Consider the following 24,229-nt stretch of genomic DNA (forward strand, 5'->3'; position numbering starts at 1 on the left):
GGAGACTCAGGAAAGAGTGGAGAAGCTCTGACCCTTGCGGGTGTCCCAAGAGACACCGAATTTGGGGAGCTGGACTTCTGGCTAGCTCCCTGATGGATGGGCAGCAAACCCACCTCAATTTGGATGGGACAATATCCATTTCCTGCCACCCTGCTTGGGTTTCCCCCATCCAATTAGAGCACAGTCTGGTCCATAGTCTTTTAGACCTCTAGCCACAATATAGTTAGATCACAGTAATGTTTGATTACTTTGAATACTCTGTAGGCATCTGCAAAGCACAGTTCTATGGGCCAAATTCAGCTCTCAGAAGCAATTGCTACTGACTTCAAAAGGAGTTGAGCTGATGGCACCAGGAGGGCAGGATTTTTCCCTAGGACAGCAGAAACTCAGTAATGTATTGCCTCAATATTTTAATCTCCACAAGGTCACTCCTCTTCAAAATGAGAGAGAATCCTTGGGTGAAACAGGGCAGGACAGGTCTCTAAGTCAAATTGTCATTAGTAGGGCTGGCAATTTTTCAATCTTTATTTAAAAAGTTAGTCTGTTGAAAAGACCTAAATGATCATGAGACAGCTTAGATCCACCTGAAGGTTTGCCAGACAGACATGCCCTAGCAGCCCTTCTGGCCAATCTTGGCTATCAGAGACTGAGGGATCACTGAAGTGTTATTGCATATGCTCACTTTTAAGACATCTTAAGAGAACACAAGGCCATCACTATAATAAATAATAATGGTCCCTTAATCTGCTGATAGCAAGCCAGATTCTAACACCCACATTCATACTGAGTAGCATCTTACTTTGTAAGTAGTCCCATTAACTTCAAATGGGTCGAGCCTTGCAAATTTGTGGATATCCGCAGACCATGTTTTCAGATTGAGGATGAATGTGGATCCAAATTTTATACCTAGAGCCCTGCAAATCTGTAGATCTCCGCTTTATATCTGGGGACTCTGTTTGCAGATCACGGATCAGATGCGGATACAAGTTTTCTATCTGCAAGGGCTCTACATGTGGGATTACTTGTCAGAGAGTTAGAAAACTAGAGTGCCATTTAATAAAGTAGAAAACAACATCAGACATAAGAGGCCAACCTACATACTCTTCCTGCACCAATGTGGTCAATGCAATATCAGTGCAACAAAGAACAAAAATCGACTAAGACTAAAAGACAAACAAACAAAAAAATCCATGTCATCCCCCTCTGGGTAAAAGCCTGCGACAATGTAACTTCTAAACTGTTACTCCCCAGTCAGTTTAAGAGCCGCTAACTCAACTTGTAACCATAAATTTGTAAAAGGCTTTTACAAACATGTAAAAAGAACTACGTGGTGCAGGAGTTTCAGATACCGCTTGGCTGAAAACAGTTTACATTAAACAACTTTAACTGTTTAACCTGAAACAGTTAAGCTAGGTCAGTGTAAATAATAATATCAATAATCCTGAGATACCTGATTTAGAGTCATATATTGGAAAACATGTCTACATGGGTCTTTGAAAGAAGTGGTTGTAAATGCGCTCTCATCTGATTGTGACAGTGTGAGTGCTGCATGCTTTCAAGCAGTGTTGAACATTCCCTGCTCCCCTTGACTTTGTGGTACTGTACAGGATCAGGTCCTGTGACATGAAGTTTGAACCCATGTTATAAAACCTGTAGCCTTTTCCTAACTTTGACGGAAAAACTTCTAAAGAGCACTTTAATTTTCTATATTTAGTCCACTGCCTGTTTAGACTGCTTGCGGATTTCCAGATGTCTGCTCACCTCCACAATCATTTTCACTGTAGGTAATGTTGTTGCGATGTTCTGTGGATGTGGAGGTCGAACGGTTATTGGCACACAGCCCGCATACAGGCAACCATAAAATGCTGCAATCAGGTCTATTCCTGCATGAAGAACAAAACAAAAATCCTCACTTGAAAATCAAATAATTTAATCACAGACACCCATGTCAGCATAAATACTACTTTGAAGTAACTTAGAAGGTTAAATGAGCAACTAAGCTCTTTAACAGACTTCTCTTTCAGTCCCTTGTCAGTATTTGTTAAGCTTCACTGATTACTTTCATTTGTGCTGTTCTTTTATGCATGAAATACCAAAGAAGGCCCAAAAGTTTAAACTACATGTCATCACTCAAATGAATTGCTCAGTTTTATTATCACCAATTTATCAGTGAAGACGCTTAATTACTGTTGATTAAATAGGCTATCCAATTTAAATTTGCAAACAAAACAGCATTTTAAAGGAAAATGTCAACACAAAGAGCAAGAGGGGTTGTGTTCTTCACTCCTCCTGTGTGCTTAAGGAGACCCTCAAAGTTTTGTTTAAAAAGTACCTTCTGCTTCCTCCCACCCCATTTTACCTTAGACACAGTGGTGCAAGTAGGGCAGTCCGGTCCGCCGTACTATTAAGATATTTATTGCCAGTATGCTGTACCAGAAAGACAAAAGAGCAGAACGTGGGGCTGCTGGGTAGCCCCACGCCAGCAGCTCCTCCAGTGTGGCTGTACCACCCCCAGCCCCGCCCCCAGCCCTTCCACGCAGCTGCATCTCCTCTCTGGGGTCTGTACAGCCCAGCCGGAGGAAAGGGCTGGGGCAGGGGAGGGGCTGGGGGCAGAACCGATACAGCCTCGCTGGAGGAACTGCCGGTGTGGGGCTCTGGCTCCTGGGAGCAGTGGCCCCACGTTCTGCTCCTTTTGCCACTGCGGTTCCAGAGAGCCCTGCGGTTCAGAAGTCTGTATCTGGCGCAGCGGGAGGACAGAGCCCACCCTCGGTAACGTGGGATGGGGAGGGGACAGAGAGAGCACGGGGACCCCGGGCTGGGGGCGGGGAAGAGTTACATGGGGGGGGGTGTCAAGTGGTGAGGTCACATGCCCCTCCTTTAGCTTTGTGTCCCTCCCATGAATTGCCAATGCGCAACATACTGGTAAGAAATAAATTCTACTTGTACCACTGCTTAGACATATGGCTGTGACTTATTTTTCCAAAGTCCTCTAACAAAAACAGCAAAGTCAGAACTTTTAGGGTCCTCATGATACAAGTTCTTTACCTGGTGGGTAGACCAAAGCCACATGGTCTCCATCTTGTAAGTGTCCCCTTTCCATCAGCATGACTGCTATCTTCTCTGCTCGTTTATGTAGCTGGGCACAGGTTAGGGAATTGGCTATTGTTCCCTGCATATTGAAATAAGTTAGTGTCAGAAGAATAGGTTGTAGGTTGAGTTCTAGTATTCCTTCCCCAACTGATAAATTACTGATTGAAGGCTTTCTTCAGGATGTTTAAAAAAAAAAAAGAGAGAGTGTCAATAGCCACACAGTTTAATAGGAAAACCTTCAGTCTCATACCAAACTGCAGCTGGAGAAAATTAAAGGAATTTTGTCAAGGATGTGAATACGTCCCACCCCGAATCGCCATACACTTCTCCCAAAGCAATGATTTAATCACTCACCTTAAGGATATATCAGTTACAATGTAATATCATGACCATATAATCAGCACTGCTTCCCTTTGTTATACCTGCTCTGTTCCCACATGCAGGCAGTAAAGCACATTTTTGCAAAAATTCTGCAGTAGTCTGATGAGTAAGGGTACGTCTACACTGGGGGAAAAAACGTCCATAGCAGCAAGTCTCAGAGCCTGAGTCAACTGACTTAGGCCCACAGGTCTCACGCTACAGGGCTAAAAGTAGTAGCTCACTCATTCTGCTCGGGCTGGAGCTTGGGCTCTGAAACCTGGCGAAGGGAAAGGTGGGCTCAGAGCCCTGGCTCCAGCCTGAGCAGGAATGTCTACTCTGCTATTTTTAGCCCTGTAGCACGATCCTGGGCTCTGAGACTCGGTGCTGTTTTTTTGTTTGTTTGGGGGTTGTTGTTTTTTTTTGCAGTGTACACGTGACCAGAGTCTCAGAAGAGTATTCCTATAAACTTAACTTCACTGTCTGCACACTGGAATTAAGCCAGATGGCACATTAGAACCACTTATTAGAAGACAAGAGACACAAGCCAGAAGGGAAGAAAACACATGCGAGGGGGAAGAGATAAGTTATGAACAAAAATGCACATGCATATAAACCAAATAGGAAAGAAAGTGATTTATTTGCACATGGGTGACAGACTAGACATGTGGGATGGGGGGAAAGATAGCTCAGGAAGAGGTACTAGGCTATGCAGCCTCTCACCTGAACAAATGACCTGTTCTTATAGAAGTTAACTTTGGGTCACTACTGACATGGGGCTATCAGACTGTAGTGGTCTACACCGGCTGAGTTTTCTGTTTTTGGCATAGCCCCTAATGGGTCTATATCACAAAAATGACCACCACAACGCACACTCTTGCTGGCAGTCTCATCAGAGAAGCCTAACAGTGAGCGAGAAAAGAGACTGAACTTCCCTAGAGGTGGTCTCTCTAGGCCTGGGCTGAGATAAATTGATGAGGCAGCGTGGGGAAGGCCTGCACTGCTACCGCCTGTGCTGTACCTGTTCTTTGGAGAAAGAGGATTTCAGTTTCCAGTACTGTCATATGTGGCCCCTTTCACAAGCACTAACTTCACTTAAAAAACAGAGAAGCTGAAGAAATTGAGAAGAAGAAAAAAAAGAGTGGTAAGGAAACATTGACATTTCAGGCTTCTACTGGGTTATAAGATAAACAATAAGTCAAAAAATGACCTGTAAAAATATCCTTTCAGTGTCCTTATTATGAAGGAAAGCAACAGGGGGTTCTATTTCAAGAAGAGTTGAGGGAACACATGCATTTTGCTTGATTGGTAAGAAATGAATTATTATTCACCATAAACATCTCGCACACAAACACAATATTTATTTACTTCCAAAAATGTAAAACAAATGTTACCGAGACAAGGTACAGTAAACTGAGCAGATTTAAAAATTTAACAGAGCAATCGAGATTCACAATTCAATTGATTTCACATAGAGGGAATGATAAACTATTTTATTATTATCAAATTCATTTTCCTCACTGTGTTTCCTACCGGCTGGTTGCTCTTCCTACTGTTTTCCCAAGACAGGCAGAGCATGTTACTTAAGGTCTGACTTCAATAGTCTGATTTAGTCAGTGTGAGGGAATGTGTTAATCAGAATCAGTCTCTCTCATCCATGATGTACTTGTTTCTTAGGCTGGTCTCCACTACAGGGAGATCTACGCTACTGCAATCGATGCAGCAGGGATCAATTTAGCGGGTCTGGTGAAGACGCGCTAAATTGATGGCAGAGCGCTCCCCGGTCAACCCCGGTACTCTAGCTCTTTGAGAAGAGTAAGGGAAGTCAACCGGAGAGCATCTTCTGTTGACTCAGCACAATGAAGAAGCCGGGCTAAGTCGAGCTAAACTACATCGACTCCAGCTACGTTATTTACGTAGCTGGAGTAGCATAATTTAGGTCGACTTACCCTGGTAGTGAAGACAAGCCCTTACTCTGAAGATAAAACAGAAAACAATCTCCAGGGTCAAATTCTGCCTGGGATGCACAGTGGTAGCTTGATCTCAGAAGCTCTCCATTTGCCATAAGTAACTAATTAAAGCTCCCTCACCATAACACTAGCTAGTTATCTAAAGAAAAATAAGCAAGATTAAGGGTGACCACTCTAATCTTGAACAGCATTTTGATATCAATATAATAGACAGGAGGGCACTTTGTAAACATGTAGGGCAGAGGTCTAGTATATACAGTAATCACATAATCTTCTAATCCTAGAAAAACTCTAATTTTATACTATGGACCAATACAGTTCTGTGGCACAGAAGCATACAATCTGGTTTTGATGACTAATTAAATGCTTTAAAATTAAACCATACTTATCTCATAAGCATGCAGATTAATTTACTAGAGCTCCTTTACAACCTTTGGAGTCCTGATCCATTTCCCTCTACATCTCCCCCTCCTCCATTTTCCCTGGAAGGCCTAATCTCATACCCAATATTCACTATTTCAGCTAAGGAAGAATTCATGGTCTCTTAGGACAGTCAGAACAATTCCTTTAACTGAGCAGAAAGACTGCTGAGCAACATCAAGAACTACGCCTCCCTCTACTAGAATGTAAATATTCTGCCTTGTCAACACTCCCGGCAAGTGTGAATTCATGGGGTAGGAATATAAAAAGGTGGGTATGTAACATAGCAGAGAGCACACATTTGATAATGACTTGCGATAATTCTCTGTTCCTCCCCCACGAGTGAGTAGTAAATACAGCAGCTAAACATTAATGCAAACAGAAATATCTGAAGATTGAGCCACATACAGTCTTGGTGCAAGCTGATACAGTTTGTCGCTCAGCGTGCATTTCTCCACAAGGTAACTTTTTAAAGTAATCGCCTGAATTTCTTACCCTACAGTTAAGTAGCGTGTAAAGCACATGGTCAGGAGTGGTTTGAGCTCTCCACTGTAAAACTTCTGAGAGGAATAGGAACTAAAACAAAACAGAGTGATAATCATGATACTTTATGGATTTTTTTCTTAATTTTCTTAAAAATAGGAAGCAATTTCTTATTTCCACTTTATACACCCCATTCTTGCTTCTATTTGATATGTTCATACATCAACATCAGTAACCAGTAAATTGCTGAATGTTGTCAGCATCATTCGTCTTTAGGGCAACATGCTCTTGCTGAATTGTGCAGACCTGTTTAGAAGTCTAAGATTACTGCTTGAAGTATGATTTACTCAGTGCACTTTCAAAGCAATAAGTTAGTTCTGAATAGTATCTCTGGATCTAAGCCTGGCTCTAGTTTCAAAGTTATTTCTAATGCTCCTCCCTCCCTAACTTACTTTTAAAAAACACTAATGTTTGTATGTTTGCCATCTCACAATAATTACCTATTTTGTCCTATGACTGCAGAGGTGTTAACTGGCCACTTCATCTGAAGAAGTGAGGTTTTTACCCATGAAAGCTTAGGCCCAAATAAATCTGTTCGTCTTTAAGGTGCCACCAGACTCCTTGTTGTTTTTGTAGATACAGACTAACACTGCTACCCCCTGATACTTCATTTTGAATGGTCTCTTACAAGGAGGGTTCATTACATATGCTAAACAATCTGTTCCACCTTTTATTTAGCTGTGACACTCTGAGTCCCTTTCCCAGTTGTAAAGAAGAGCTTTAAGCTACTCTCTCTTACCAACAGAAGTTGGTCCAATAAAAGATATTACCTTATCCAACTTTAGGGTGACCAGTTAGCAAGTGTAAAAATCGGGACGGGGTGGGGGGTAATAGGTGCCTATATAAGAAAAAGCCCCCAAAATCGGGACTGTCCCTATAAAATCGGGACATCTGGTCACCCTACCCAACTCGTCTCTCTAATAATTACTCTCTCCACTGAGAAGACTAGAGTGGAAATGCAATAAATTTAACGGAACTTAAACAACAAAACTCAAGATCAAGAGCATATCTACCAAATGAACTTCCTAGACTCCACTTGAAATAATAAAAAACCAGTACAGGAGCACTTATAACAGAAACACTAGAAAGTTAACACTTCACACAGTACATCGATCCAAGTTAAAATTTTGAAATGAAGGTAGACATGTTAAAAAAATAATGTAGGGAATCCCTTCCTCATATCTATTCTAGAACTCAAATTTTTATTCCAACTAACCCAACAAGTATGGGATAACAATACAAAAAAGTTAAGCTATTATATTTGCAACAGTACAGATACTGAATTTAAGTCACATACAAGATGTATTTGGAAAGATTTAACTTACCTTTCTGGCTTGATCGTTGTCTTCTATCTGTCCCAGATCTCTGCCACTAGCCTGAGCAATTCTTTTTCCAGAGACCAGGTTCCCCACCATCACAGAGGCAGGGCCAATTTCTAGAATGAATTAGAAACATGCTAAATACAATAAAAATATTAGGCCTATAGTTAAGAATTCTCATTATCCCTTCTCTTGCAGAAGGTGAAGTTTTTCCCATTACCAACTTCAGTGAACAACATTTTGAGAATATCCTAACTGTTCAGTCCATGTTTAAGGTATGTAAATTGTAAAAACCATAAAAGCAATGAAAACCATGAAATTTCATGCATTTCCAAAGAGATCCATTGCTGAAGCAATAGGTATACAGTTTTAAAATTATATATATATTTTCAAATTGTGGTCAATGGGCCAATTGTGGCCTGCAGAGACTTGGCCACTCCATATTTCTAGCTGCCCCCCGCCCCTTATTTTCAGTTAGTAAGCTGCACTAGAACAAACTAAAATGCATTAATATTTTTCTACTATTTCTTTTCCATATAAGCAGGTGTTGTAGGTGTTTGTAAGTGATCAGGACTGGGAGGGTAGATGGTTCACACTATGAAAGTATTTGAGAACCCTTGATTAAATACATTGAATAGATTGGAGAAAGTGAAGCCAAGTTTACAAGAAAGGAACATATTACCACTAACATTTCACATACAAGCTGGCTTTCACTGACGTTATGCCAACTATTGCAAATTGGAGACTATATACTTCTGATAAATGTTGCCATTGCAGTTACCAATGTAGTAGTATTTTCGCTTTGTGCTTTTAGGTGTTGATTGCTGATGAAGTACCATGTGTGACAAGCTTGCACTAGGGCAACGAAGCCCAAAACTTTGCCCAAAGAAAGAGCCACAAAAACATACCGATGCCCATGTTGGAATATGCACTGTGGTTCTTAGTTATTTTGCATGAAAAACAAAAGCAAAATACCCCAGAGATCTCCTCTCTTCCGGGCATCCCCTTTACCATCCACTGAGGCTGAACACATCACATCCAGACAAAACCCTCTGTTCAGGAACACACAGTATTTAAATTATCTGGAATGTGGCAACATGAACCTGCCAGACGGAAGTTTACAGCTAGCCGGCATCTCCTATTACTATCATTTCCTTGACAAGCCACTATCAGTCTCTGACATTTCATTTTTATAATACCTTTGCAAGGCTCAATTACTTTCTTTGTGTTCTCAAGCATTTGTCCAAGAGTGGTATATTAGAGAAACAAGGGAAATGTTATTTGCAAATATGCTCTAGGTTCTATAATGGACGACCCCTAAGTTTCAGGCACTGAAGGAGAGTGCCATGGTATTTTGTTTGTGCAAAATCACTAGTGCTTAGTAACTAGTATGTTGAGAGGGGCCAAACTGGAGCCACAGATCCAGACACCTCTCCAACTACGTGAGTTCAAAATCTGGATTCAGATTCAATTTTGCAGTGTGGTCACATCCCTGTTAGTGAGGTAACTGTTTATTGGGCTTGAGTCAACAGACTGAGTATTTATTCAACTCAACCCAAAGTCTTTCTATATTTCTCAGTGTAGTCTGTTATAGAGCCATTTTCAATCGAAGTATTTTTAGGAGGGTGAAACTGTTCACAGTTCAAATTATGTAATTGAATCTATAAGGGGATGAGCCCCCTGAGCTCCTATTGATATTATCGTGTAGAACATCACAAACATAGACTATCACAAACATAGTGGCTTATGCCACTTCTCAGCTTACCTGGCTGTTTTTGTCGTGGTTTAGGCAGGTTTGTTACACAGGTATGTGGGCACATCAATACGTTACAGGGATGCAATGAGCCTTCCAAAAAAAGTTGTTTGGTTTCTGATAAGTGTATGCCGCCTAAAGGGGTCTTAGGGAGCGTGTTTGCTGGTACCAGTGCTAAGCAGTAAACACCCACTTGATGGATACTGTCAATAGCCTAGAAATAAATCAAGAAGGTGAAGTTAATGAATTAAGGTTAATCACTGCACTTATGAGCACAACAGTATTCATTTGGTTCTCTAAACTGGTGCAGAAGATAATCTAGCAATTACCTGCCACTGTAAACACATTTTTCAGCAATATCAGAGGAGGAGAGGTACTCTTCACTGAGTGCATATGAAAGGAAATTTACTTCACCACTGTTTGTTATAACCATTTAAAAACCTAGATGGTTAAAAAAAAACCCAACATAAATAGATGAACATCAATTAAAGACCCTGGTGAATTTCATATAGGTTTGGGCTGATGTGCCTGGCTCTCGCCATAACTATGTTCTAGCAGTAATTCACTACAGGTGATCTACTAACTAAAGCACAGGCAGACACGGTTCACAGGCAAATCTGATTTTAATTGGTGTGTGCTTTTAATGCTATTGCTAAAAGGGACACTATCAACTTAAAATCTAATCAACTTCAGAAGGATCTAAAAGCAGTGTCAAGTGCCACTCCTGCCTCTGAACTTCCCTGTTAATTTCTGGAATTTAAATCAAAAGGGAAAAAAAGCTTGTTAAAGATTTAATCTCTCCCTGATCACTACGTGAAATGATCCTCAAACAAGAAGGGAAACTGACAGAATATACAGGGGAAACTATGAGACAGGCTTTCTACAAAGTGCTGTCAAATGCACAAGGCAAAACTGAAAAATAGAAGTATTCTCTTCTGTAGCCTTTTACTTTAGAGATTGCTTGAAAAAAACAGTAAGTACATATTTTTCAGAGAAAAGTGTGATTAAAGTTGACTGCATCCCTTTAAAATCAGTTAGGAAGTTTCAGCTCATTGTGTTATCCATTTAGCTATCCTGTGTGATGAGATGGCTTAGCCCTTGGAACAGGTGGCTACAGTCAGGAATAACTGAAAAGACAGTCTGAATGGATTTATTCTGACAATGTAGTAAAGTACGGCTCTGGAAATGTCTAGTGTATATGACAACTTCTTTCCAAACAAAGAGATGGGTTTTAGGAAGGAGACAGGCAAATTTATCAGTTCAGATGAAACTTGGAGATTACTGAACACCACTTTATCCCTCTGAAACATTGTATAAGGATGGTCAGCCATAAATATTTGTAGCTCTCTTGGCTAAAGAGATAGCAAGATAAAGAGAGAGGAGCCCTCTGTCAGGGGTTTGAAAAGTGTCCCCAGGAGTCTTGAGAGAAGGGTGTTGAGGTCTCAGGTAGGAGCAGGTTCTCTGACTGGTGGGTAAGTCCCTGTTCATGGTATTTAACCAGCCAATGTATAAATCATCAGGTGCATGGACTTCAGGTCTGGATGGAGTATCTGGCAAGGATGCTGTGAGATCAGATCTGGACAGTCAGAGCTGGATCGATGTCAGAATGAACATCTGCAGCAGGTCTGTCAGGCAAAACTGCCTGGGCCACTACAGAACCATGAGAGTGATCTTTATTTTGGAAATCATCCTGGGGAATCTGTAGAAAGACAAGTTAGGCCTGGACTCCAGTGCAGAAGGAAGATGGGCAATGTGCCCTGGCTCATGACCCCTCTGTAACAGAAATTGACATCTGACTTTGCCCTGGGTGGCAAACAGGTCTATTATGGGAACCCTCTCCCTTCCCCCATGATGGAACATAAGCTCTATGACGGATCTTTGCAGGGGCCACTTGTGATTGATCATGGGTTGTCTGCTTAGGAAGTCCACCTGCTCATTGATGACTCCCAAGAGACAAAGAACCACTGGGCTTTTCCTCTGTTGGTGGCACATGTCCAGAGCTTGACAGCTTCCTAAGAGATGGGAGACAAGCGTGTGCCTCCTTGCTTGTTGGTGTAGTGCATTGGTGTAGCTGTTGTACGTAATGATTTGCAATGTGGAATTCTGAAGAACAGATCAGAAGGCCATGCAGGGTAGCTCAATACTGAATGCATACAGGAAAGCACAGGAGAGGGATCTCTACTCTAAGCTAGCAAGGAGGAGTAAACTGGTGATGATAAGGAATATATCTCTTTTTGAATGGTGGTAACGGAGGGAGATATGGTGCCAGGGACAGTTTCAGTGCCAGTTGTTTCTTCAGCATCGGAAGCATTTCTGGAGGTTATCCAGATTCATCCAGGGGGTCTCTCAGGGACCTTGCTGGGCATACCAGGACTGAGATTGGTGCTGAGTCTCTCATTCCCTGTGCTGTTCCAGGTCTGATGCTCTATCCCTCAGGGAGTGATGCTGTGTTCTCCTTCCAGGGCTTCTCTTCACGTCTGAAGCTATATTTGGGTTCCACCTGTTCTGAGTGAGCTTCAGCTTTATGTATAGGCACAGGTGCTGTCGTCACTGCTTGGGATGGTGGTACTGCAAATGCTGGAGCAGTCAGTGTCAAGGCTGTCAGTGCAGATGGTTAGTTTCCAATGCCAGGGATTTCACTGATGTGGAGGTGGCTGGTGTCAAAGTCACTAGTGCTGGCTCTGCTGGTGCTCTCTTCACCCTTTTTCCAGTACTTGATCCCAGTGTATGATCTGTGCTTCAGGGAATACTAGCTGATGCCACCGTATCTGATTGTAGCTATCACCTCTGCGTCTGAAGTGACCTGTGTGGACTGCTCTAGCAGATATAGTTTGAGCTGAGAGTCTCTGGATTTTTGGGTCCTGGATCCAGAGGATTTGCACACAGAGAACCTGTCCTGGCTCCCCACTAGGCAGAAATGAAATCAACTGTGTCCATCCTTGAAAGGGATCAGTCTGGCACAGGATAGGCAGGATTTAAAGCCCTGAAGATTTGGAGTCCACCATGAGGTGTGGTAGTTGGCACAAAGCACCTCACCATTCTATTAAGGGGTGTACAGGGGAGGTTCTCAGTCTAGTCACGGTGTGAAGATGAAGATTTCTTCACAAATTTGATGAAAAGAACAGTTTTAAGCCTCCAAGGGGAGTAGCGGATTGGATGCTCGCTAGATTCCATCTTGCTGCCACCAATGGTAGGAGAAACGAGATGGAGGGTTGTGGCCACTCTGCCCTTCCTGCCCTCACAGGGGAACATAAGGAGGCAGAGAGTACATGCACAGCCCTGATGAACACTGGTATTCAAAAGATTTCTATCATATGGGCCTACCGTGAAATCCACATGCCCACTCAAAGAAGGATGTCAGATTACAATCTTTATTTGGTTGAAAGATCAATAAAGGGAATATAAAATTGAAGCAGCAAACTTCAGAATTACCATAGGAACATTACCTGGAGAACTCTGCTCATCCACTGAAAACTGTCTTCCTCTGTGGAATCCGGCCTTTGCTCAGCAACAATAACTATCCTTTCATCATGAAGGACACTCACTGAAAACACTGCTATTCTGCAAAACACAAAAAGTAAAGGGTATTGGGTAAGAATAGTGACTGCAGAAAAGGCAATTTCATTCCTGAAGAGAATATTTTGTAACTTATTTGTTAGTTATTTGTATTATTCAGAATAATGGTGCTTCAGCTACCAATTCTTCTAGTGAAAATTGTAACATGAACTCTGATGTAATTGTTAAACCTGAGTAGCTCTGGAGGAAAGATATTACAAGAGCTGTAAAACCAGTAGTTTTTTTTTTTAAAGGGGTGTTACAAGTGGCCCTTGTTTCAGTAGCCTTCATCTTTTCAAAACTAAAATTTGTAATTTCACACAAACATGAAGCATGCAATTATTCAGGAACCTAGAAATGCAGCAGTGTTTGAAATTTAGAACAATGCACTGCAAGCTAATGCTTAAAAAATGTTAGCTTAGATCTCTGGGGATGATCCCAATAACTCCTTAAACATGCTAAAATTATCATAGAATCATAGAAGATTAGGGTTGGAAGAGACCTCAGGAGGTAATCTAGTCCAACTACCTGCTCAAAGCAGGACCAATCCCCAACTAAATCATCCCAGCCAGGGCTTTGTCAAGCCAGGCGTTAAAAACCTCTAAGGATCAGGGCCAGTGCTACCATTAAGGCAAACTAGGCGGTTGCCTAGGGCCCAAGATTTGGGGGCGCAAAAAAACGGTGCCCCCAATTTTTTTTTACAGCGTTCCTGGGCTGGGCTGGGCTGCCGGCGGCGCGCTGACACATGCAGCTCAGACTCCCTTTCCCAGTGCAGCGGCTGCTCCACTTCTCCCGCCTCCCAGGCTTGCGGTGCCAATCAGCTGTTTGGCGCCACAAGCCTGGGAGGGGAGGAGAATTAGAGTGGGGGCGGCATGCTCAGGGAGGAGGCGGAGCAGAGGTGAGCTGGGATGGGGAGCTGCCGCACGGCTCCCCGGGGGGGTGGAGCTGCCACGGGGGGGCGCCTTAGGGCAGGGGGCAGGGAGCTGCCACAGGGTGGGGGGGGGGCCAAGGTGGAAGTTTCGCCTAGGATGCGAAACTTCCTTGCACCGGCCCTTCTAAGGATGGAGATTCCACCACCTCCCTAGGTAACCCATTCCAGTGCTTTACAGCCTCCTAGTGAAATAGAGTTTCCTAATATCCAACCTAGACCTCCCCCACAGCAACTTGAGACCATTGCTCCTTATTCTGTCAGGAGTATGACTATCATTTTTAGAAGGGGACCTACAAAGTAAAAGTTAGGCTTGTATCTGGTGATCTTGGAGGACTCTACAGCCTTCTCTACACAAGGAAATTCTGCATAAGTTTCCCACCATTGCTAACACTAGAGCAACTTCACTGGTCAGGGCCGGCTCCAGCTTTTTTGCCGCCCCAAGCGGCGAAGAAAAAAAGAAAAGAAAAGAAAAACCCAATTGAGCTGCTGCCGAAGGATCCGTCACCGAATTGCCGCTGAAGAGGAAGCGAGGGACTGAAGGACCCGCCGCTGAATTGCCACCGTAGACCCGAACGTGCTGCCCCAATAACGGACAGAGTGCCGCCCCTTTCTATTGGCCACCCCAGGCACCTGCTTCCTTCGCTGGTGTCTGGAGCCGGCCCTGCCACTGGTGTAAGCAACATTCGGCTTAGCGTGGATGGGTCAGGGCTGCCACAGGCATTTTTAAATGCTGGACCAATTACACCTGCTTTAAGCAAAACAAAGATCTCAATTTACATAGGAAAAAAAGTGAAGCAAACCTTCCTCTGTAGACAAACTTCATTGGTTCTACAGCCAGGGCTGTTGCTACAATGTCATCAGCATTATGTCTTCTTCCACTGACCACCATTAGACCATCCATTTTGCCCACAACGAAGACAAGCCCTCCTGGTCCAATAAATCCTAGTAATCCTGTCCTTATAAAAGGGTATTCACTTATAGGAGCTCCTGAACTGGTCATAGGAAACACCTGTAAGACAAACCAAAATACAGTTATTCATATTCCTTACAAGGAGAACCTAATCCCCAGTGTTACTAGCACCGTGGGCTTCCCTGGGGATGAGAAGTGCTCACTCCACTCTCGACCCAGACCTCTCCACCTGTTGTGATGAACACTTCTGACAAATATATTTAGGATACACCCATTCCATAGCTTCAGTTCCACAACTTGGATTCTATGTTGTAAATTATTTAACAGTAAAGGATAAAAAATATTGGAGTGGAAAGGAAATAAATTTAGGTCCAAAATGCAGGGCAGTTAAGAAAAAATAATAAAAATATCTCTGGAAATGTCTTTTCCCATTAAAGGAATATGCTTCAGAAAAAAAACAAGTAATCAGAACAAGTCAAGCCATTTTAATATACTGTAGACACCCATCAGTTTTATGTAAGTTGAATAAATTATGTTCCATCGGTATCTGCAGGAATGCCTTTATTTTCCTAAATGACTACAGCAAATCCCATGAAAATTGCAGGTAATGAGGATGTGTAAATGCAAGTTCCTAGTTATCTAAGACAATCACAAGCTGAGGACCACCACTGTGAGTCTTCAATAAAAGTCAAAGTTTCTGTATTTTGTCCTTTGAGGCTCAGATAACAAGAAAATAGGTCAAATTCTGTCCTCTGATGCACAGGGATGACTTACTGAAGAAAGAATAAATGCTCACTCAGAAATCATAATTAGGCCTGAAAGCAGATAATTGACTCCTGACTCGCTTTCACATGAAAGGACAGTCTTAAAAAAAGAAAAGGCTCTTAAGTGACTTGGCTAAGGTTCTTAGGCATGTGAGTAGCCCCATTAAGTCAATGGGCTACTTATATGCTTAACTTTACACACATGCTTAACTACGGCCTGAGTTACTACCAACTGGATATTACCAGTTATGATTGATTTTACTAATGCTATTAAATTCTAGCGCCAAAATTAGTTTAAGTACATTTCTGCCTTGGAAACCTAATCAAATATTGGATTACCAGTCACACTGGCTATCACTAATTGCTCTTTCAGCATGGCAAAAAGTGATTCTAAAAATTCCAAACCACTGCATTATACAAGATTCCTGGCTTCCATAGATTGACTTAGAACTGTCATTCCAACCCCCAGCCCCTGTGATTTATTCAGGGTACAGTACTTGTGACACTCAGAACTGCGTACTGATGAGGAACGTTGAAACTGTCATTATGAAGGAAAAAAATTAACTGTTTAGACTACACAAATGATAAGATTAGAAATGATAAGATTGGATGGGAGTGGATGGGTCATTATACAAAGTTAAAACTAATTCCCCATGCTAATTTTTTTCCTCTACTGTTACTCACACCTTCTTGTCAACTGTTTGAAATGGGCCATCCTGATCATCACTACAATTTTTTTTTCTCCTGCTGATAATAGCCCACCTTAATTGATTAGTCTCGTTAGAGTTGGTATGGCAACACCCATTTTTTCATGTTCTCTGTGTATATATATATCTTCCTACTGTATTTTCCACTGCATGCATCTGATGAAGTGGGTTTTAGCCCACGAAAGCTTATGCCCAAATAAATTTGTTAGTTTCTAAGGTGCCACAAGCAGAATTGAGAAATTCAAAGATTTATACCTCAGTTGTTTCTTCAAATCTCTCAAAACATATTTCTGCTAGGATGCCTACAATATCAGTCATCTAATGTTGGCTAAATTGTGGGATTGGTGAAGACAGCTTTTAAAATCTAAATTCTTAGCAGTTTTCAAAGTGTTCGGAACCATCAAGTTGTGCATATAGCTACCCTAAACAACTGCATGTCCTCTTTCCCACTTTCCATCAGATGCATCTGATGAACTGGGTTTTAGCCCACGAAAGCTTATGCCCAAATACATTTGTTAGTCTCTAAGGTGCCACAAGGACTCCTTGTTGTTTTTTAGTAGTAATTAGTAATTATTAATAGCATTATTAGTATTACTACCCCCTCCCCCAAACAGTCTTCTGAACTTTGAAGAGTTAAGAGGATTCTGTTGTACGTCTTCATTCTGACTCACCTCAAAAGTGTTCTTGGTCATGCCTGAGAGTCCATAATATGATGTACCTGTTGCAATAGCACATACACAAAGTTCGCCTATTTCGTCTGTTCTACAGAGCTGAGGAATTCCATCTGGTCTCACTGCACACATTATAGCTAAAAAGAAAGCAAAAGACTTTCAAAAATATTATGGAAACTACAGAAGAAAGTCAGTGGTTTGGGAAGGCTGTGGGCTAGAAACTTCAATGAATGAAGTATATGCAGACACTAATGCCAGACATACAAAACTGCTCGACCATTAAGACATTTTAACAACAGTAAAGATAATTTAATTTGTAGACAAACAGTGGCAAGAACTTTATATAAAGGCAGTCGGAAAAATAAAAACTTCTTTTGGCCTGACTGACTCCTTGATTTTGCACCTGGGATAATATATTTACCATGGTCAGTACAAAATAAAATGTTTTGCTTTAGCTCCTGGATGATAATTATACTATATCCAGTTGCCAGCAACAGACGTCAAGGCAGGAAGGTCAGCTCTCACCAAGTAGTGAATAAAACCCATGCAAGAGATCCAGTTATTCTGCTCATCAGATTAGCACTAGTAGTGTGTTGCTTTGTAAAGAATTACCAGAGTTTAGTCTCCCATCAGTTTTGTATTGGAGTTTTGCAGGAGCTAAGAGGAGGGGACCAATAAGTGAAAAAAAATATTTACAGTGGGCAAAGTGAAAAAGAGAGAGAGACAAGAGAAGAGTGCACATTGGGGGAGAGAGGAGAAGGAAAAATGGCAACGGTGAGAAAGGGTGTCCTTGCTGGAAGACACTCTGGTGCATTCTATCACTGCACCAAAGGTACTCCTGGAGTTCTGCCACTTTCAATCTTGGGCATAAAAGTAAGGCCAGGTATGCTTCTTAGCAGCAATCTCTGTAGTAGGAGTCTGTCAGAAGTATAAACCTTTGCGACTGGAAAGAGGCCAAGGTGAAAGAGAGAAGGGAAGCAGACCAAAATGCCTTTATAAGTGCAAATGTAAAGTCTTGGATGCTTCTCCACTCACAGTGAGGATAATCACAAGAGAATCTGTATTATACCTTCCTTTGAATTAGATCAGAATATATAATCAGACCTAAACCAATATATCTATAAAATATTTTTATACTACGGCTTCAATTTTAAGTTGTCCAACTGAAATTGGGAGTTCATTTGCTGCATAATGTATAAGAAGTTCTGTTAAGAAACACAACAAAATTGGTCTTTTCCAATCAGTACACCTCATGTAAAAACAATTTGGATATAAAAACCTGATGTCATTTTTAAAAACTCTGGCTTACTGCTTTAGTCTGAATTTTATAACTACCATCCGCTTAAGATACATCCCCTCTTTTTATAATACAATCGTGTCTGAATAAAGGGGCTTGTGGAAATATTCAGCAAGTCTGTAGCAAGCAGTTTTATTTATATTTACAGTAGATTAGGAAAATAACCTAAAATACCTTGGTCTGGTCTGGGTCACTTGTTTTTCTATGGATACTTGTGTTCTAGCCTCTGGATAAGGATTCCAAATTACTTTTGTTCTGGGCATTTTAGGGGTAATGAATTAGTGCTGAGCATGCCTTCATGAGGACAATGGAGTAGAATCAGGTGTCGCCAGACCACTTAAAATGAAAGCAATCTGTGGCTAAAGAGTGGAGGCTGAGCATACGACCACAGTAAATACTTGGGAGAAAATGTATATTGGAAAGCCCAAGAAAAAAAAAGAGCTCTGTTTGATCATATTTTTAGATTGTACACTTCAAAGTATATACATCCTAATCTTCATTAGGAAAATATTTATATTAATAGCATTATATAGTATAATTAATGAAAAAGGCTCATGCGTCTATATATTACATATTTCAGAGAAAGCTGTGCCAATCCCTACCTCCTGGCATCACCAAGCCCACATCTTGCACAGTCAGGACAGAAAGCTTTTCTTCAGAATCCACTCTAATTACTCCGTAGGTGAGACCATGCATGGACAAAACTCCCCTGCCTGGAGGCTGATTGCTGTCATCTGTTGGCCTGCAACAAGTGTCAATAACTTGAATGGGCAGTATGTTTCACCAGGCAAACCATTATCTTTTCCTCATTTGTAACGGATTATCATCAAAAATACTCCGATATTGTCTTAAATATGAGCATTTCTTAGATTTAATCTTAATTTATTCTCCACGTCATCTTCATCCACCCTACTACATCTGTCATAATTCTTCTCCCAAGTCATTGATAATTAGAGATGCCAGCTTTCACTGTCAGTGTCCACCCTGAAGTATGTTGCTATATAGTGCTAAGTATAACTCTAATCTCACCTACTGTAATTTTTTTTAACCTCCAAAAACTTTTAGAAACATTAATTCACTCAGTTGCCTAGTGAGAGGCATTAGCTTCATTTTACAAATAGGGAACTAGAGAGAGGTTAATGCGTAAATGTTCACAACTGACTAGTGATTTTGGGAGGCCCAACTAGAGACAAATGCTTCTGGAAATCAGACTGCTAGCAATTTGTGATGCCTCAATTCTTGGAAGCCCAAACTGAGACACCTTAGTCAATTTAGAATTTAGGTTTATGTGACGTGACCAGGGTTATAGTGTGTTAGTGTCAGAAAGTCAGGATTAGAACTAAAGTAGTCTTGACTCCTAGTTCTGTACTTAAACCACGGATGTGACTTTTTTGCCACATGGTTAGGCATCAGTCTTTGAACAGAAGATATTACATTTTTTAATAAATTCAATGCCAAATTTCAGTACATGGAGCAACAACTTTATCATCACAGTTTTAACATGCATAACTTAATTATTCTAATGCATTACTGTATAGCTTATTACTCTTAACTATCAGGTGTAGTCATTGTAATTTTCACCATTACATTACAAAAAGTTCAAGACATTATGCATAGTAATTCCTTTGTGACTTCTAGGTTTGGTCAAATTCACTCGTAAGATATTATATTATTCTACAACTCAGGCATAGCTGCCTTGTCAGTTTGTTTCAGTATAAATGTGCACATTGTATTAGTGAATACAATTATACATATACAGTATGTAGTTTGAACAAACTAATGTTGACTCGTGTAAGTTATTGAGATAAGTCGGAGTGAAACTGGAAAAGAGACTCACACTACATTGTACTTTACAGTGTAAAATGGAGTATAACAATGCTGATTTGGTTAGGGATATTGCTCGCATGTAATATAGACAGACTAAACTATTTTCAAGATCAATGTAAGAGCCCATATGCATCTTGTTTTTTTGCAGTTGTGCTGTGTAATCCATCATAACAAATGCTTGTGTTATCAGATAATGGTCTTTTTATATATCACGTCTCCTCTGCTATGCTTGAAATACTTAGATAGGCCTTAGCTAATCATGTTCATATAAGACTCGTAGTGATTTATGTAATAAATTTCAATTAGTAGATATTATGAGACATTTCTGAAATGACAATGTCAGCAAAGAAGGCTATGGGCAGGCTCAAATATACATTAGAGCATAACAAATGGAGGCTAGTAAATAGGCAGTCATGATGAATAACATTTCCATCATTTAAAAGGAGTTCTCAACCACATTATTGATCAACTTTCTCTCACTCCCAATCCCCAAGCGCACATTACATTGTTTGTACGATCTTAAACGTGAAAATAAAATGCCTGTTTTCACTGATATCCATTTCCAATTCACTCACACAGTTCCTCATACTGGTACTTTTAATAGAGCAGAAGCCAACATGCGACTTTTTGGCATACGTCTCCCTTGTTTTATTAAACAAATCCAGGGTCTGGTGGATCAAGAATGGGAGCAGATCCAAGACACACAGTCCCCTTCAGGAATATGTCCTATCAGCCCTATGCAGTCCAAACCAGGGCATCCCTAACATGAGTATCTCTGCTAAGCAATTATGGGGAAAAAATTACACAAGGAGAAAAGGGGATTCAAGTAGCATGTTTCCAACACATTTAGAACTTTTTAGGTTAAAGCTAACAACTTGAACTCCATCTGCATACTGGTTATTTCTAAGAAAAGAATATGAAGATCTTTAAGGTTCATTACAGGAAGGATAAATTTTGAGATTAAGAAATAGAGGCAATGAGATAGGGATTTTATTTCCATCAAGTTCATAGACTAAGTGAATGTGCGTACGTCACTTAACATATCTGTACCTCAGGTTCCCCGTGTGTAAAAGGGGGACAATACAAATCTACCTCAAGATGTAAATGAAGGAAGTCTTAACATTTAGTATTTGTGAAGTATTTTGAAATTCTTGGATTAAAAAGATTGTGGGTGCAGAAGTACAGAGTTCCCTCCCTTTTAGAAACATGTACAATAGATCAGAACACCTGGCTTATGACCTGCATTCATTGACTTCAATGGAAGCCTTTGTGTGGTTAAAGTTAAGCACTCAAGTGTTGGCAGTATCAGGGCCAGATGCAGTCTGCTGGAGGCAGCTCATCAAGTGGCATTACAAAAACACCTTGACCACCATTTTGCACATGAAATTACTTTTTTGCAGCCTTCAGCTATGGTATTATGCCTTGAGTTTCTGGTTAAAGCAGCAATTAATCTAATACTAATTGCCTTTTTCTAAATTATACAGGCATTTTACAAGAGGAATGGCTTTTTCTTAGTGTTCTCGGAAGGAACATCTATAATTATCGATCACAGCTTAGAAAAGTATATTGAAGAAGTTGCAGTGTTAACAGGAAACCCTGTGTACAGCAAATCTGTAGTCAGTCATTTTAATACATGCTTCAGATGCTAATCTGTGGAATTTGTGTGATAATGACTTTACTGTCAAGAATGACTGTTTGAATAGAATGTGAAAGATACTAAAGTTTCAGAGTTCAGGAAGATTATCTTGCTATTTACAGACTTTACACAAGCATTTACAAGTTCAATAACATTCTCTGTAACAAGATGATTGCTACATAATTGCAGAACAAGGTTCTAAAAATAAAAAATACTTTTCACTTATCTATTTTATTTGTTAATAAAACCTCTTAGGTAACCTAGCAAAGGTACATAATATGAAAATGGACCCTTAACAGTTCAAAATGGATTTTAGCATAGAATTCTAAAGCTAGAAAGGACAGACCTCCTATTATGGCATTAAGTTTCAAACATTTGATAGAATGCCTCCATTCTGCAGCTTCAGATTTGAGGGAAGCACTGTCTGGGCCAGCAGGGAAAAGCAAACCCTTTAGTGCCTATAAGGAATGCCTTCCCTCTTTTCCCTCCCCTCCTTGTGGCCTCTTGAGGATGAGGAGGAGAGATGTGGCACTGCTTGTTTAACTGGATGGATAGAAGGGTCCACTGACTCCTAAGTACCCAAGAGGAGGGTTTATAAATCCTGTTACCCATGGTGCCACCTCCTTGGGATTAGAGTAGGACCCTGTTTCTGGACCTTGCTGTGAGCATCATGCTAGTTGCCTTTTTGGGCTGCAAAAGAGTTTTTCCTTATTGCCTGATTAGCCTGGATGGGGATTTTTGTCTTTTCCGCAGCCTAGGGGCCTGGTGGGTAGGTTAAGTGGTAATGTGTTCATGTCTCAGTTTGGCAGATGTCCAGTGCAGGTACTTATCAATAAGGGGTCTGGTTCCCTGACAAATCAAAACTGGAATCAGGATTAGGGGAAGGTATTCACTGAAGGTGGCCAATAGGTTTCAGGGTACTAATGTCTGGCACAATAAAGTGCCAACCCCGTGTTCTCAACCTTCATACAAGAAAAAGACAGTGAGGTCCCAGCTACAATTCTAGGACCAGGTTAAAAGGGAAACAGTGCTGATGGTGGTCCTCCCCAAGGTGATATGGATTACAAAAGGAAGGTTGACCTGGACCGCATAAGTTATTGCTGGATAATTCCCAGGCGTGTTAACGGAGCTGGGACCTAGCTAAACACATTCCTGGTATCTTATCTTTCTTCCTGCAGTAATCCACAAAACTGCATTTGAAAAATCAGGTTAAATTTTCCCTAACAGGCCTTATATTTTAAGCTTTGCAGAATATCATTTATTTAACGTAATTACAAAGCTTCACAATATTAAATCAGATGCCTTAACGAGGTTATACACTGAAAAACAGCTCTAGAAATCTGGACGTTAGAAGGGCATTTGAACTGACCATCTAGGATGACAGACCCACTCTCCAGAGTTTCCACTTTTGAACAAAGTCATGATACTATCGCACACACACTGTAATGTGCTGCAGTTATGTCTTTACTCATCATATCACAATGTGTCACAAACCCGGGATAGGTGGCCACTACCTACCCACAATCATGAGTAAATATAAAGGTCTGGCAGTTTTGTTGGAATTTATACACCCCATTTCCAGGCATAGGCACAACAGAGCGGGTAACACATTTCCAGGGGATTATGGAGCTTCTCTAATCATTAAGAAAAAAGCCATTCAGCCAAAGGCCACCAGAGGCCTGCTGTAAGTTTCCAGAAAGACACTGGTTGTTGAGTTCTAAAGCATGATTTTCCCACTCTTGCAATTCAATTAAAATTCCCTCTTTTTAATTCATTCACTGCTTTATTGTGGGATTTTACAAGGGTTTCCACACAGATTTTGCATGTTAGCCTGTTTGATTTTAAACTAAAATTATATTATGAACTTGATCATATTGTTCTTTCCCTCCAAAACTAGTTAGGGTGCCACACATTCTGCAGGTCCTATTTAGTACAAAGATGAATACAAGATGGATAATGCGAATGCTAACTATACAGCCTTAATCTTGCTTGAATATAATTTTTCATTTTTTTAGCTTAAATGTGTTGTTCTATAAACTCTCTTTTTAAATTTGTGTAACACAGTACCTTCGAATAGCCACAGTGAGAGCTTCTGGTGAACTGGCACAAGGACAAATGACCTCCTGTCTTAGGCCTTTACTTTGGAAGACATTAAGAAATGCATCACAGGAAGAAATAGACCCTGGAGTGAAAATCAGAGAAGAAAAATAATCTGACTTCTGAGATAATGCTATTCACATACAAAACATTTTGATGCATGTGCATGGGTTTTCAGGACAAAAAGGATCTAGATGACATCTGGAAAACATCATATCTGGTAGAGCTCAACTATATATGGTATATTAAAGATTAGCTTTCAGGCATAAATAGTTTCATTGCTTGTGGGTAGAAGAGCCACTACAGATGGATCTAAGATGTGAAGTACACATACAATATGTTTAACAAAAGGCACATTAAGGAAGGATTTACTCTAGGAACT

At 40.8% G+C, this 24,229-nt stretch overlaps 1 protein-coding gene across 24 annotated transcripts in view; it reads right to left on the reverse strand.

Moving 5' to 3' along the window:
• Nucleotides 1-24,229, reverse strand: part of DIP2C (disco interacting protein 2 homolog C) — a 472,758-nt gene that overhangs the window by 65,503 nt on the left and 383,026 nt on the right. For all 24 annotated transcript variants that reach the window (XR_010598212.1, XR_010598211.1, XR_010598210.1 and 21 more), the window contains 10 exons: nt 23,818-23,932; nt 18,890-19,029; nt 16,991-17,127; nt 14,739-14,947; nt 12,899-13,013; nt 9,465-9,666; nt 7,706-7,815; nt 6,333-6,413; nt 3,046-3,169; nt 1,762-1,883 (listed from right to left, as the gene is read on the reverse strand). Coding sequence is in view for 19 of the 24 variants with exons in the window: in XM_005308091.5 (XP_005308148.1) it covers nt 1,762-1,883; nt 3,046-3,169; nt 6,333-6,413; nt 7,706-7,815; nt 9,465-9,666; nt 12,899-13,013; nt 14,739-14,947; nt 16,991-17,127; nt 18,890-19,029; nt 23,818-23,932 (1,355 nt within the window). In the remaining 5 variants the exon portion in view is untranslated. The remainder of the gene's footprint in view (nt 1-1,761; nt 1,884-3,045; nt 3,170-6,332; nt 6,414-7,705; nt 7,816-9,464; nt 9,667-12,898; nt 13,014-14,738; nt 14,948-16,990; nt 17,128-18,889; nt 19,030-23,817; nt 23,933-24,229) is intronic.

The sequence above is a fragment of the Chrysemys picta genome, chromosome 2, assembly GCF_011386835.1.
Source record: "Chrysemys picta bellii isolate R12L10 chromosome 2, ASM1138683v2, whole genome shotgun sequence".
In the NCBI taxonomy this organism is placed as follows: Eukaryota; Metazoa; Chordata; order Testudines; family Emydidae; genus Chrysemys; species Chrysemys picta.